Raw genomic sequence first — 14252 nt, 5'->3', positions numbered from 1 at the left:
CTGAGTTGCAAGGAAAGCAAAAGCCCTAAATCTGTGGAGTGTTTTATCCCCAAGCTCAGTGCACAAGAAAGGCAGGTGTCACAAAAATATAAATCTCCCTGGCTGGTATATCGCACATTTCAGGCTGTAGCACTGACTACACCAAATCTCTTGTAGGATCTGCAACTGGGGACTATAGTGGGCAATGAGCAGTGGCCCAAGCTGACAGACTGCCATCTCCCTGACAGTCAGGACTCAGTAATTTTGTACAGTGAATGAAAACCCAATCCTTAGGGTTGTAGGATGCGTGRCTACTGAGGCTGCCTCCCATTTAGTCTGAGCTCAACTACAGCATGTGTGAAAGACACAAAATGGATCCTCATACTTTRTTTATGATTCTCAACATTCAGTGTCCATTTCTCCAATCGGTATAAGGAAAAGTTTTCTGTGTCTTGCAGGCCAGATTTTGGATGCTGTTACAGCTTAAACACTTTCCTTGAAGAATGAATAGCCTAACTCTGCTCTGATACTTTTGTTGTTTGTTATTTTTTTTTCCCCCAGGAATTCTGCCAGATAAAGGAGACTTGTTTCTGGACCCTGCCATGGATCAGGAACTTGAGAAATTGTAAGTGGAATTGCTTAAACTAGAAGATAAAACAGATTAAAGGTAGCATGTTCAAGAAGAGTGTAATGAAGTACTGTCCTATTCCTCTGCTCTACTATGAAACAACAGAGGAGCTAAAAGAGCAGCCTGAACAGGAAGGGCTTCTTTCTTTGTGGTGCCTCAGTGCATTTAACAAAATCCTTACACAAGTCTTCAGAAACAGAGGGGAAGAGTGTGACTSAAAGAGGAATCTAGAGGAAGCAGCAGTTTCTAATGAACAGGGCAATTTTGTTTGGATGGTGAAAAACAGRAGTATTGGAAGACATGAGCTCACCCCAGATGACAAGTTAAAGCTTGTCATCTGTGTGTAATAAGATTAACACAGTGAGTCTGGGAAGTACCTCATGTGCAAGGTGTTTCCCTTCTGTGCCAAGAACATCTTTCCATCCCTGTGTTCATTTTAAGTCTTCCTCCYAGGCTCACTCCAAGAGTGCTGCAGTAAAAGTTTATGCATCATGCTGCCTAGCATTTGTCTTTTCTCTTTCAGGGTAGCTCAGGTTTCAGGCCTTTCTGTCTCCGGTCCTGCCAGCTCCAGTGCAGACACAGCTAATATGCCCATTCGTAAYTCACCCAGGATTAACTCACCCTGGAAACCTTTGCACCATCGTCGAAAAATGGATGCTGAGAGTGAAGGCTCCAATGAAGAGACAGACTCCTCTGAAAACTGAAGGTTGTGAGGGTGGGCACCATTCCCATCTTGGTTTCTCCAGAACCCACTGGAGGAACAGCACCTCCTCCCAGAGCATCTTCTCTGCAGTAGGTTCTGTCTACATCACCAGTGTCTGTGTGGCTGTGCTAATCCCAGTGCCGGGTGCACCCATCGTTTCCCATGAACAACTTGCCTGTTTCTTAGCTCCAAATCCGTGCAGAAATAGCTCCTCTGCAGAAGCCATTTACAGCTAGAGTTGTGCTTCCCTCTGCTGGCAGGCAAGGCAAGCCAGCAGCCGCCAGCTCTGCCACCACTTGGAAACAGCCGGGTAAGCTCTCATTGGGGCGCTCTCTCCCAGTTCTGCAGTTCCGCAGGTGCTGAAGCAGTGGGAGCACTAGTGCAGGCTGCTTGCCAGTGTTTTGTTGTGTAGTTGTTTAGATTTGGCCCAGATAACAGTGATTAAATCACCACTGCACTTGTGTTCCATTATTATTCCCAGTAAAACTGTACCTGCATATGATCAAAGGTAAGGAAATACCTGAAATTCCTAAAAAAAGGCAGCTTAGATATTGCCAGGCAACCTGTCTCTGCTTTGTACTTTCTCCTCCATGTGGCCAAGATTTGCCAAAGCAAATACAGCAAATAAGCTAGATTGCAGTAAMTACTGCATGGTGCTGTGGCTCTGCTGCTGTACTGAGTGCTTCCTTCTGTGAGGTCTCCCCCTCCCTACAACAGCGTATTACAGTCATTTGGAAAAGTGAATTTCAGAGGATTTGGAAGAGAGGGTCTTTAAATTCTTTGGTATTAAAGAATACAGGTGGTATGGCTTGCAAAGATGTAGAGCACCTGTTGGGATTGGATGGGCAGAAGGACTAAGAGAAAACGATACAGTTCTCAAATGAGATCAGTTGCGTTTTTTTGTAAATATTGTAGCAGCAGTATAGCCATTACAACTGCAAAAATAAGTAGCATCACATTGCATTAATGGCACCTAATTCAAATTCACCTCCACGGACATGAACACTTTGTCTATCCCAGCTCCTGTGCCCCAGCTTGCAGAAATTAGTTATTTCCTGGGAAACTTTGCTTTTTCATGCTTCTCCGGAGCCTCCTTGCTCCTCCTGGTCCTGAAGTGCTGCAGCATGGGCCACCAGGAGCTGGTAACCCAAAGCTTGTACCAGGGTGCCAGTAGTGTTATTTATTTATTTTAAATTATTTATGATCTGTGCATTCCCTCCCAGCTTGGTGAGTGGCTGCAACAGCCTGGCAATAAAGCACGCTGTGTCAGGCCTCTGCTGTTTGGGTCTTCGTGTCTTCTGAGYTCCTCCTCAGGGGGAGTGGTATCTGGTGGGCAGGACCAGCGCAGGGCTCCTGCCGCCTTCCAGGGCGCCTCCAGCCCTGCGCCTCGGCCGGGGAAGACGCCAGCCCCAACCCCGAGTGCCAGGGTGGCACTTGCGGCCATGCCCCGACCGCCACTAGGAGCGCTTACCCTGCAGCTGCACCACCATTCGCGGCCCGCCTGGGCATTGTGACACSGAGGGCACAGGGACAAGGAAGACTCGACCCGCCCCCCACCGCAGTGATAAATCAGCACAGAAAGGCCAAGTAACCCCTYCCCTCCCACCTGCAGCTACCACAGCCCTGCAGCTGGACAGGAGAGCAATGCCCTTGCAAGCCTCTTCCCAGTCTAAAACAGAAGGCTCCAGAACAAACAGCCCCAGCCCAGTTACACACATACTAGTGTGTAACCAGCCCTTTCCCACCCTTTTTCTTACTACCTAGTCCTAAACACCATAGTCCAAGGAAGAGAAAAAACACACTCTTGTWAAAACCAGAGACCAAGCTGAACAGGACTAAAAGACAGTCCTCATTGCTGCACCTCATGGTTACGTCAGAGGCTCAGTACTTTGACCTGATCCAAAGCTGGGCAACGAAATAACCAGGGATCCARTAAATTTCTTTACTTTTTTAGCTGGGCCTTTTTTGTTGATGATGTAATTAGAAGCTAAAAAAATAATCTTTGCTTTGATTTTTTTTTCTCCCGCATTCACATATGCTGGTTTAGAAGACAGTAAAAAGGACTAGATCACGGTAAAAGGCAAACCCTGCAAATACAAAGGACTCCACAGCACCATGGATTGGGAGCAGTGATCAGAACAAAAAACAGTCATGTCACATGATGTTCAGAAAAATAGCATTCCCCTTTCCTCACTTGGTGAGCTAAGGTATGGGCCAAAGAAGGACAGGAGCATTGATGAGGGCAGCCCAGGAGTTCCTGTCATATCTTTTAGAGCAATGAGGTTAACCCTGTAAGAAGGCCTGTCTCCACTGGCTAGCAGATAGCAGTGGGTATGAGGGCACACTGAATTTTAATAGAGTGGAATCCAGAGATATTCAGAAAGCATCCTGGGCACAGCCATATCCTGACCCCCTCCGCTTACCTTCTCCCCTCCCCACCCAACCCAGACAAATAAGACAATCCTGCGGAGTTTACTCCAGGCAAAGGTGGCAATCAGTGCCTCTTGCTGGCTTTCCTTTGAGTTGCAGTCCCTGGGTCATCAATATGAACCATAGCGATCCTGAGGAGGAAACAGACAGAGACACTTTGCTACAACATCTTCATGAAAAATCCAGAGACAGATAACTAGAAATTGGTGGGGGYTGGTATTTTAATGCAGTGTGAGGTTACCTAGACAGGACAAAGGCAGAAAATAAAATGACCTTGACTTGTTAAATTCTGCCTGGAATTTATGGGAAAAGGTGTATCTGACATAACAAGGTGTCCTGTGCAGCATAAGGGTAAAGGCTGGCCAAGCAGAGCTCACTGGCCACCTGGAATTGCTCAGCTATTGTACTATAGTCGTCAGCTATAAAAAGACAGCTGTCTGTCTACCTGGGACCTTCCACATAATTTGAGAAGATAGTGGTAATTCCAGTGGGAGCCACGTTATGGTGAATGTCCCTGCRCATGACAACAGTCTTTCTGAAGATACCATAGTGTAACCTCACCTGGAGGGAGTTCATCACCCCATTGGCCAGGACAGCCATCTTGCCAGCAACTGATTTCACTCCTTGCTTGAACTGTGCAATGTCAGCTGCAGGCAGGACATTTCCAATAGACACGCCACCTACAAGAACRAGGAGGAGTTAGCCCAGAGTCCCTCAGCTCCAGAAAGCACTCTGATCTCCTTTCCAGTCTAGCTGTTCCAAAACTGCCCCCTTTCTCAAGCCACTGAGTGCTAACAAACCTGAGTGCACATTGTCTGCCTCTCCAAACAGATCTGCAGAGCTGATCGCACTGCTGCCCGAGAGYTGCTGCAGTCGGGATCTGGCTTCATACTGCAGCACGAAACAAAACAAAAAGGTTATTTAGGAAGGGAACAAAGTAGGACTTGAGCAAGCAGGAGGAGGTAAAGCCAGAGCTGTACCAGTGTAAGCATTGCAGAATGCATCTACCTCAGCATCTGCCTCCCTTCCGAAAAACATATCTGAAGAGATAGCTTTAGCCCCTGCAAACTTCTGCCGAGCTTCATTGGATTCCACCATGGATGGCCTGTTCTCAATCTCCCGCCTGCTGGTGGGTCTGAGGAAACAAAAGGAATCATCTCAGATTACGTTCACCAATACAGTAATGAATCAGACTTCTGTCTCAGACCTCACCTAATCAAAGGAAAGCAAGACATCATTTAGTGTTAGCTACCATTGGGGCTCTCCTCTCCCCACATCAGRACAGTCAGCACTTGATGGATATATAAACTTTCAGACCTGACAGGCAAAGAAGTGCCCAAGGTCCTTTCACTCAAGGCCCTTTTTCTTGGGCTTGTMTGTGCAAGTTATTTTCTGCAGCACAAGGCTCCTGCTGTAACACGGCARCATCAATACCACAGCTCCCACACTTATCCTTTGTCCCCTACACAAGGGATGCAACGTACAATAGCAGTTGGCCAGCACTTTACCTCTCTGAAACTGGCCGAATACTGGAAACGGTCACCTCTGGTTCCTCCTCTTTGTCCATACCCCATGAAGAGTCAGTTTCCCATCGTGAGCCAAATGTATCTTCGAATGAGAAGGGACTGTATTTGTACCTAGGTACCAAAAATAGGTCATTTAGGCCAGACATGAAATTCAGTAACAAGCCAAGACTACACTGAAGGTAAGTCTTACTTGGGGGGTCCAGATGTGAAGCTTCCACCATCTTCAAACAAGTCCAATTGGGAGCGGGAAGTTTTTGCTACCAGYGGCGTCTCCTGCTCAATTACTTGCATCTCAGACATCACCGAGTGTGAAATAGAACTAGCACAACAAACAGGCAGTCAGGTGTGATGGKCTGAGAGCACCCAGTCCCTACAATCAGCCTGCTTCAAAACTGAATCTGGCCTTTGCCGGCCAGGCAGGTGACACAAGTTTTGAGGGAGAGTTGTAGGATGTCAGCCCCCTTCACCACTTATCTATGCTCCTTCATAAATCTTGAGCTACCTTTTTAAAGGAAGAATTCTGCAGGGGGACACCTGTCAAGCAGCAAGGCTCTAGTGCCAGACCCTGACAGGCCACACATATCTGTGGAAAATCTCAAATGAGAACCAGAACCTTTGAACAGAGTGCCTATTCCTTCTGCGGCCTGAAGCACTTTCAATTGCTTGAAAACCAACATATGACCACTTTAACTCATCTCCTTATCTGTTACAAGAGCAAACTATTGCCTTCAGGCAGCTTTTCCAGAGCAGGGTACTTCCAAGACACCTGTCTGTCCTATGCCATCCACAGCCAAGTACCTTCTGGACACCAATCCCATGCCCAGCCTCTCTGCTTGTTCACGTTTCTTCCCTTCAAGGTTCTGGAGTTTCTTCTCTTCCTTCTTCCGATCAAGCTGCAGTTCCTGATAAGCCAGTCGCATTGAGGTGACTCTAAGGGAAAGAGCCATGGTGGRTACCAGCTCATTACCCTCTTTACCAGCCCACGGTATAAAGGAACAAGTGGTAAAGTAACCCCAACCACCCTTCAAAACAGCCATTTTCACAACAGCTCTGCCAAAAATCCTTGCAAAGAAGCTACTGCTTGTTTTGCCATCTCACCTCCATTGGGATTCAATTCTTCATTGGCTAACCATGATTTCCTTAATGTATGCATCAGTGTCCATCTTCTCCCCCTCCCCCTCTGCACCTAGAATGACCCATCCAGTTCAGCCTTTGCCTTTTTCAATCTTGTCCACACAATGCAGAAGTATCTGCTCCCTAAACTCTATCAGGAATACTAATTTGAAAAAAATACAGCAGTGTAACTTGTGCCCTTCTGCAAGGGCCATATTGGCAGCTACTGTTCATCCTCTCATGCAGTATGTTCTGTAGGTGTATTTGGTGATCCCAGGATGAACAGCATTWACCTCACACAACTTCTGTCCTATGCATGCAACGTACTCATCCCAAACAGGACACTTACATGGACTCCTCAGCTTGTTTCCTGGACTCCACTGCCTGCTGCTCCCTCAGCTGTTCTGCCACCTGGGCTTGCCGTTCAATCTCACTGAAGCTCTGGCTGCTTACTTTCTGGGCTCCAAGACCTTTTTTTGCACCCAACTTGAAAAACAAAAACCTGTGAATTCTTCATCCTATACTGTTCATTGCAGAAGAAAACCTGAAYCCTACTTCTTGTTGCACCAATCAGGCCTTCGGTCTACCTGTGTAGTCACAACCTGCAGACCCAAAAGAGCTTGCAACCCAGTAGAGAAGAACACCCAAGAGTTAACACCCACCAGAGGCCAGCACTTGGAGATCAGCCACATATGCTTCAGACCACAATCAGTAATGATCCAAAACCTAATTTTTTTGGTAGTAATATGCAGGCTGCTTAAGATCTCCTTTCCCCAAAACAGATCTCTACAGCTTTGTCAAACAGCTTTGTTAAGGGCAGAAAGCAAGCATCAGGGGAAGGATCAGCAGAAATGCAAGACATGCTTWACATCCCCTCCAAAAAAGAGCCCAAGACATACCCCTTTTTTGGCAGCTCCTGGCTTCTTCTTTCCAATGAGGGAGGATTTAAGTTCTGCAAGAGGAGGGAAGCAGCAAATAAGCAGAAGTGAATTAATTTAAGAGGCCAAAATTAGACAGCACCCCGCATGAACATCCACCAGAGTCCAGCTGCTATAGTATCCAGGGCACACCATGCAGCTTTACATCAGAAGCCTGGGTGATTTCATCCAGGCAAGAAAGATGCCAATTAGAAGCTCCACAGTTGCAGACTGGTGGCCAAAAGAAGGATTCTGTCCATTTCTGGAGAAARTTACAATTGAATTAAAAACTGTGAGTAGCTCCTCTGAGTGTTATGCAATAGGTGAYCCCACCCAGTAGGGATCAGGGTAGTTAAGAGAAATACTAGGTTTATTCCATACACAAATTCAAGAAAACACAGCTTCAGAGGCATGTGAAGTTCAGTGCCTCATCCATGCCTTTTGGACAAAACAGCAAGGACCCTATTTACATAAACATATCAACAAAAACGGACCTAAAGTGCAGCAAGCTCTAAAAGCAACAGGTTCCCCAATACCTTGCACTTGTCACTCTTGAGGGCATGCCAMACTTGTAAAACCAGACAAAGGCCAGCCAAGCAGCAGATGTCTGGGGAAAAGTGTAAGAACAAAGCAGAGAAGGACTGCCCAAAACATCTTCCAGCTTCCTATAGGTAACTCCAAAATCTTTTATTGCCCTTGTTTGGCTTTACTTCTGCATGTGTGTGTCTCCTGATTTTCTACAGCCACATGACTTTTGTTAGCCCATAGATCATTCTTGACAGCCTTTATCTTTTCTAGTCTTATAATTTTTTTAATAAGGGGGTTCAAAACATTCACACCATCTGAGACTGTTTTTCACTTGTTGTTCCTAACACTTAATTTCAGGTTTGTGTTTGAGGTTTTGTATACTATCAGGAAACATTTACCAGAAATGGTAATGAGGTCTCTTTACGGGTATGACATTTGCTTTAGATCTCAATATAACACATAYAAGCTTTGGCTTGTTCTCTCCTTCTAAGCACAGGAAGCTAAAGTTAGTATTGAAGGCAGAATCTCAGAAGGGGCAAGCAGAGTTGTCACAAGCAGCCAGCGCAGGCCAGCTGTTAGCCAGTTACCTCCAGCAGGAGCGGCCCCTTGTGTTGACAGATACATGGACATGTCTGAGGAAGAGACGTAAAACATGGGGAATGAACAGACACGTGAGGACACGGGCCTTCCACCCAGAATGAACCCACTGTGGGCTAGGGGCATGCTCTCAATAAGGAAAGAAGCTCCAACTAGATGTTYTGTCTGCAGCCAGGACAGTAACTGGCAGGGTAGAATAAGATACAAATCCCTATTACTCTGAAAGCCAAAAATTAATTTTCCTCTAAAGGTTCTGTGGGGAAACAAACCAAAACACAGCCATGAGGCCTTGATCACCCTACTTCTAAATATGCAAGTGCCAAGTTTTGTCCAAAGCTCAAAACCACGAAAATATGCTTTTGAGAAAGCAACAGCTTTAAACTCWATCATCCAAGGGAGGAAACCTGCAGAAAACTGTGGCTTGGTTTTGGGCTTCAGGAATATCCTAAGTTCTGGCTCCACAGGGAGATAAGCTCATTTAGACATTCTGGAAACTGGYTCATTGATTCCAGCTTCATTGAGCTTACTACTGAGCAGTGGATATAAGAACAAGACTGATCTGAGAGTGAAGAGTCTTACTTACCTAGAGGTGCTTTAGGAGATGTGCTCAACAAGTCAATAGATGGGCCTTGGCTGGCATCTGTGGGCACAAAACCAAAAGAGAACATTCAGCAGATTGATTCTCAACCCTTTTCTTTCCAGTATGTTCACAGTTCCACTACTTCTCTCCTAGCTTCTCTGCCCCAACAAATAAATAAGTTACAGCTTGAAATATGCAATTTCCCAAGCACAACAACTTCACATCTCCACAGAGCAAATTATTTCCCCTGCAGTGCTTTTAAGTAAAAGAAAGCAAACACTCCGGAGAAATATACAAAGCAGTTTCAAATTACAGCTATGCCCCCAAGGTTCTTGGTTTCCTTGTCATTCACCCTAGAAAGWTTTCTGTCCTATGTCATTTTCAGACCCACCAAATTCAAGGGATAGAGAAGAGTATTTAGACAAATAATTGTATCTGAAAGTAGGGAAATGGGGCAACTAATCCCCAAAACAGTTTTGTGTGCATTTTAGGAAAAGTGAAGAACTGATTCCAAATGGAGCAGTGTTTTTAGTAGTCTCCAGTAATTTAACTAAACATCATAAGAGTGCACAGAATTTCCACTCCTTCRGGCCTGAACCAAGGAAAAGTTCAGCCCTTCCAACAATGGTACAGATCTGTATTCACTTGGAAATTAAGGCAGATTCTCTGAAAAATTTTTCAGCAAAGAACTCACTTGAAACTTCACTGCCTTCTGATGACTTTGCTGCTTTTTCCACCTCTGGAGAAGACTCTGCAAGATTCTGGCTGGCATCTGCYGCATCCCAGGTACTGGAAGACTGCAAGGAGATACTCATTCCAGTTATTTGCAGAAGCTGAATGAACCAAACAATCCTGAATTTACTTCAGGTTTAGTAACTTGTATTCATYGGCAAGCCAAAAGAAACTTGTTTCAAACTTCAGACTATGCCTTCCTTGAAGACAACATATGGATAAGTCCACAATCTCTTAACAGAAACAAAAATTTAAAAATAATAAAAAAAATAAGCTAAGCTGAATAAAAGGCCAGGAGGAATGACAGAATCATTTTACAGCTGGTTAATGTGAGGACTTCCAAGGTTAAAGGAAATTATTTTAAATCTGGGAGAAAGTGTGAATGAGTTTTTCTGGAAAAAATTAATCTCCACTTCCACTGTCTCTATTTGCCAAACAGCCAATTCTCACATTATTCTATGCACCTGAGAAAGTCTGCCTGGCATTGTGCAATTGCCCAAATCCACTTTACCAGGGTCCATGCACTGAAAAGTTTCTTCTAAACCAGAAGTTCGAAGTAATAGCTAGTTCTTACTTTAACTGTACAAAGAAACTAAGCATTAATACAGCGCACAAAGCAACTTCCAGGTCATAGCTGGTAACTCTGAAGTTGAAGAAGTAATTTCTTGAAGTTAAAGATGGTCTCAAAAACAAAAGACATGGATATTACAGGGACTGTTCAGATCTGTGATTATGTCCCAGGTAGAGATGTCTGAATCTCACTTCCTCCATGTTACTACTGAATAATTATACAATTTAGAGTCCTTCCAAGCTAAGTGGGACACCTCCTGGCTGAACAGCTGCCTATTGGAGAGCTATTAAGGCTGCCAGGTTTAGATAGCTCTTCTTACCTGTGTGTGCTCCATGAAGAAATCAGCATCACTCTTGTCAGGGGAGTGCCCAGGGGCTCCACTCAGTCCATCTATAAGCAACTAAAGAGAGRAGAGGGAAAAAAGGAAGACATCCAACGAGACTCATCCAGCACTGCCCATCTAACACTTCAGAGCTCTTAGACTTACATCAGTGCCATACTTGGCCATGGCAGCACTTGCCAGCTGCCGGATCTTCTCCCTGTACATCTGGGCAGCTCGACTGTTGTATTTAGCATTGGCATCTGTGGTGGTACAGCCATGCTGACGGAAGAAAGCAGTCTGCAAAGAGAAGAATATTCAGTCTCCTGACTGCTAGATCATACTCAAGCAAGCACTAACAAACTCAACAAAGAAAACTTCCCAGAGGAAGGGGATGATACATTGAGAACACAGCATGAACCAACCATTCATTGATCAGCTTTCTACAAGAAGTCTCACTCCACAGGCCTATGAAAATYGGAATCCATCTTCTCTACAGAGGGATGATTCTGAGTCACAGTGCTGAGCATGAGCTTTCAAACTGACCAGTGTTGGTAATTCCTAACGTTTAAGAAGGGTATGCCTCTCATTTAAATGAGGTGCAAAAAACCCKACAGCTCTGCACATCAGAAAACAACACAGGTCACAGTCTGACTTCCAAGCACACTTGACAAATGACTCCCTTCATTAAACATTTAAGACCAGGTTGGTACCAAGGAAGCCACACAAAGGAAAGGGACAGGAAACAAGATGTGGATTAGCAAGAGGAAAAGCAAGCAAAATGCCTACAGAGGCTCCTCACCGCGTTGGCATTACTGCCCACTTGCATACATCTCAGCTGGAACCAGTTCCAGTTAGAATCCAACTCTGTGGACCTGTGTGAGAACCAATTATTTCAATTAATAAAGAGCAGGCATACTAAATGCAAAACCAAGCTCTGGCCTAAAATGGTCAGATATCCCACTACTATCCCAAAGTAGTAACTTCTTTGCTCCTGTAAAAAATTAATTTCAACTTTTAAAGTGAGGTAAAAGACCAGCTTTTATCCAAATCTTGAGRATCTCTCACTTGTACTAGTTTGTTTAGAGGGCAGAGCTTGACCTAGGAAAGCACAGCCAAGAACTTCTGTTCTACATGTGATCTCACCACAACATGAGAGACTCATATTCAGCCCGCCCCACAGATTAGGCCAAAACACATGACAAAGCAACTGAGAATTCATCCAAGTAAAGCTAAGGGGCACAGTGTGTCTCATATCAATTACTCCTCTCCTAACAAGTAAAGGTCACAGTTCTGTTAAAATGCTACTTTTTACAAGTACTGAAAACAAGAACTAGGCTGAAAAGCCAACACCATCTTTCACATTAGGTTGATACCGAAAAGAATAAACAATATTCCTCTTTCTGCCTTGCTCAGCATTACGAGAAAGTATATACACCACACTGCTGCTTTACTGGCAAGATTCACACACTCTCATCTCTGCTCCTACAATTCGAAGTCCAGACAGCGTTTCTGCAAGATTAGCAAAAGCAGTATGTCGATGTTCCACTTAAGGTGCTTTGGAAACTCCATCTTGGAGATGTAAGTGAGCCAGAACCTCCAGCGAGCAAGCCACCTAAAACCGGAGGTGATCGCTCGGCGATATGGCTTCTGTCCCTGGGCTGGCTGCTCCAGGCCTGCAAGCGGTACCGCGGCCGCGCTCCCCGTTCGCCACGCACCTGATGAAGCTGAGGTGCACGCCCAGGGACCTGTGGACGCCGGAGCAGTCGATGCACAGGAAGACCCCGTAGGTGATACTGGCCCAGCTCGGGTTCTTGGCGCCGCAGTCGAAGCACGACTAAAGCGAACGCAGAGGAAGAGCCAGGCTGAGGCGGCGGCTCTGCCGTACCGCCACCCCCTGCCACAGCCCGCTGGCCCCGGCCGCTCTGCCCGGGCCCTTCCCAAGGGCCCTACGCGGCCGCCCCAGCAGCCGCCGCAGCGCGGCCGGGAGCCCGCCGGGGCCCGGTAGGAGCGCAGACCGCGGCCGCAGGCCAACAGCCCGGCACGGAGAGTCTGACGGCCCCCGGCTGCTCCCCCCTACCTTGTTGGCCGGCGCTGCCCGGAGTCGCTTGAAGAGGGTCTGGATCTCCGTCTTGCTCGGCTCTGCCGCCATGATCTCTCCTTCCCAGACACCCCCGCGGGGACGGCGGCCGGCCGGGCCCAATCGGCGCCGCGACCGATCCGTGCTGGGCCGGCCCCCCCGGCGCGTCCGTGGGTCTGGCAGTGAGAAGGGAGCAAKGTCGCTCCTTCCCTCTGGACCCGAGCTGTGGGGCAGCTTTAGGTCTGGGTCAGCCCGGCCGCTGCGCCGGCTGCCGGCCCGACGCCTCGCGGGGCTCGCGGCCTCGCCTTGCGCACATCGGACGTTGCACGCCCCAAACCCCCCGTGAGCTCGGAGCGCTTACGGCGGTCCCACAGGGCCCTGCTCGGCGCTGTCCGGRAGCCTTTCTATCTCTGCCCCTCCTCCCTGCTGCGGACCCGGACCGAGAGAGAGGCTCTTTAGAATAGCAATGAGGCAGTTCGTGCCTTGGGTCAGCTGCTACCGGGGAAAGAACTCAGAGCAGCGTTTACAGGCATCACCTGCTCCAGCAGCCCGACCTCAGGGCACCGGGCCTGCTATACTGGCACAAACGAACGGTGATTTGAAATTATTTACAGAACCACCGATTGTCCTGAGTTGGAAGGGACCCACACAGATCATCGAGTCCAGCTCCTGGCCCTGCACAGGATATCCCCAAGAGTCACACCATGTGCCCAAGAGCATTGACCAAACACCTCTTGAACTCTGTCAGGTTGGTGCTGTTACCACTTCCCTGGGGAGCATGTTCCAGTATCCAAACACCCTCCGAGTGAAGAACCTTTTTCTAATATCAAACATAAATCTCCACTGACACAATTTMAGGCCGGTCCCTTGGGTCCTGATGCTGGTCAATAAAGAGAAGAGATCAGTGCCTGCTCCTATGCTTCCCCTYGAGAGTATATTGAAGACCACGATGAGGGATGAGGTCCCCTCAGTTTCCTCCAGGCTGAAAGATCACTTCAGCCACGCCTCATATGGCTTTCCCTTCAAGATCCTTCAGCATCTTCATAGCTGTGATTTAATCAAGAGAGACCTSTCAAGAAGCTAGTACTTGGCTATGCAGTAATCAAGGCAGGATGAAACAGTAATCAAGGTAGGGAAGTTGTTACTTCAGAACAAAGATGATGTCAGGGCCCTTAAGTGCTCTATTACTGTCCAGAAGCAGTAGGGTATCAGCTAGAAAATCATTCCGTTATAATGCAAAAAAAATAGGAAAATATGCAGTTGTGCTGTGAACTTAAAGTCAATGGCATATAGTCCATTTCATGCTTTAGCAAAAAAAAAAAGTGACTGCAGAGCAATGAGATTCAGAAGGACARCAACAAAAGTTAATCAGTAGCATGGTATTGCAGAGATGGAATACCCTGCAATTTCCTTACTTCTGAAAGGAGGTTGCTCTGCAGCAGTAGCTTGTCACTAAAAGAAACTATTAAATGTTCTAGTATCTGAACAACACAACTTTCAGTTTAAATTTAAAGGCTTTCATTTCACTCATTTYCACATTATCCACAGA

The 14252-nt window shown here is 46.6% G+C and overlaps 2 protein-coding genes across 3 annotated transcripts in view; one reads left to right on the top strand and one right to left on the bottom strand.

Annotated features, from left to right (window-relative positions):
- CSTPP1 (centriolar satellite-associated tubulin polyglutamylase complex regulator 1) overlaps nucleotides 1–3040 on the top strand; it is a 78986-nt gene extending 75946 nt beyond the window's left edge. Inside the window, exons 8-9 of the mRNA XM_057364903.1 lie at nucleotides 541–604; nucleotides 1131–3040. Of these exons, the coding sequence (XP_057220886.1) occupies nucleotides 541–604; nucleotides 1131–1311 (245 nt within the window). The 3' untranslated portion in view covers nucleotides 1312–3040. The remainder of the gene's footprint in view (nucleotides 1–540; nucleotides 605–1130) is intronic.
- Nucleotides 3041–3095: 55 nt separating this feature from the next.
- On the bottom strand, nucleotides 3096–13273 carry ARFGAP2 (ADP ribosylation factor GTPase activating protein 2). Of its 2 annotated transcripts, XM_057364883.1 has the most exons (17): nucleotides 12704–13273; nucleotides 12342–12460; nucleotides 11426–11498; nucleotides 10792–10923; nucleotides 10624–10704; nucleotides 9696–9798; nucleotides 9005–9061; nucleotides 8412–8456; nucleotides 7279–7331; nucleotides 6729–6865; nucleotides 6065–6196; nucleotides 5457–5585; nucleotides 5249–5377; nucleotides 4749–4875; nucleotides 4541–4631; nucleotides 4302–4420; nucleotides 3096–3871 (listed from the first exon to the last, which is right to left on the bottom strand). In XM_057364883.1, exons 1-17 carry the CDS (start codon nucleotides 12773–12775, stop codon nucleotides 3851–3853), a joined length of 1620 nt encoding a protein of 539 aa, XP_057220866.1. In that variant the 5' UTR covers nucleotides 12776–13273; the 3' UTR covers nucleotides 3096–3850. The 2 variants fall into 2 exon arrangements, with proteins under 2 accessions (XP_057220866.1, XP_057220873.1); XM_057364890.1 differs by lacking the exon at nucleotides 8412–8456 and having other exon boundaries at nucleotides 12704–13272.
- Between the last annotated feature and the right edge of the window lie 979 nt (nucleotides 13274–14252).

The sequence above is a fragment of the Malurus melanocephalus genome, unplaced genomic scaffold, assembly GCF_030028575.1.
Source record: "Malurus melanocephalus ecotype Western Australia unplaced genomic scaffold, MMel_1.1 scaffold_2, whole genome shotgun sequence".
In the NCBI taxonomy this organism is placed as follows: domain Eukaryota; kingdom Metazoa; phylum Chordata; class Aves; order Passeriformes; family Maluridae; genus Malurus; species Malurus melanocephalus.
The sequence above is the reverse complement of the archived record's forward strand: the minus strand, read 5'-3'. Positions and strand labels throughout refer to the sequence as shown.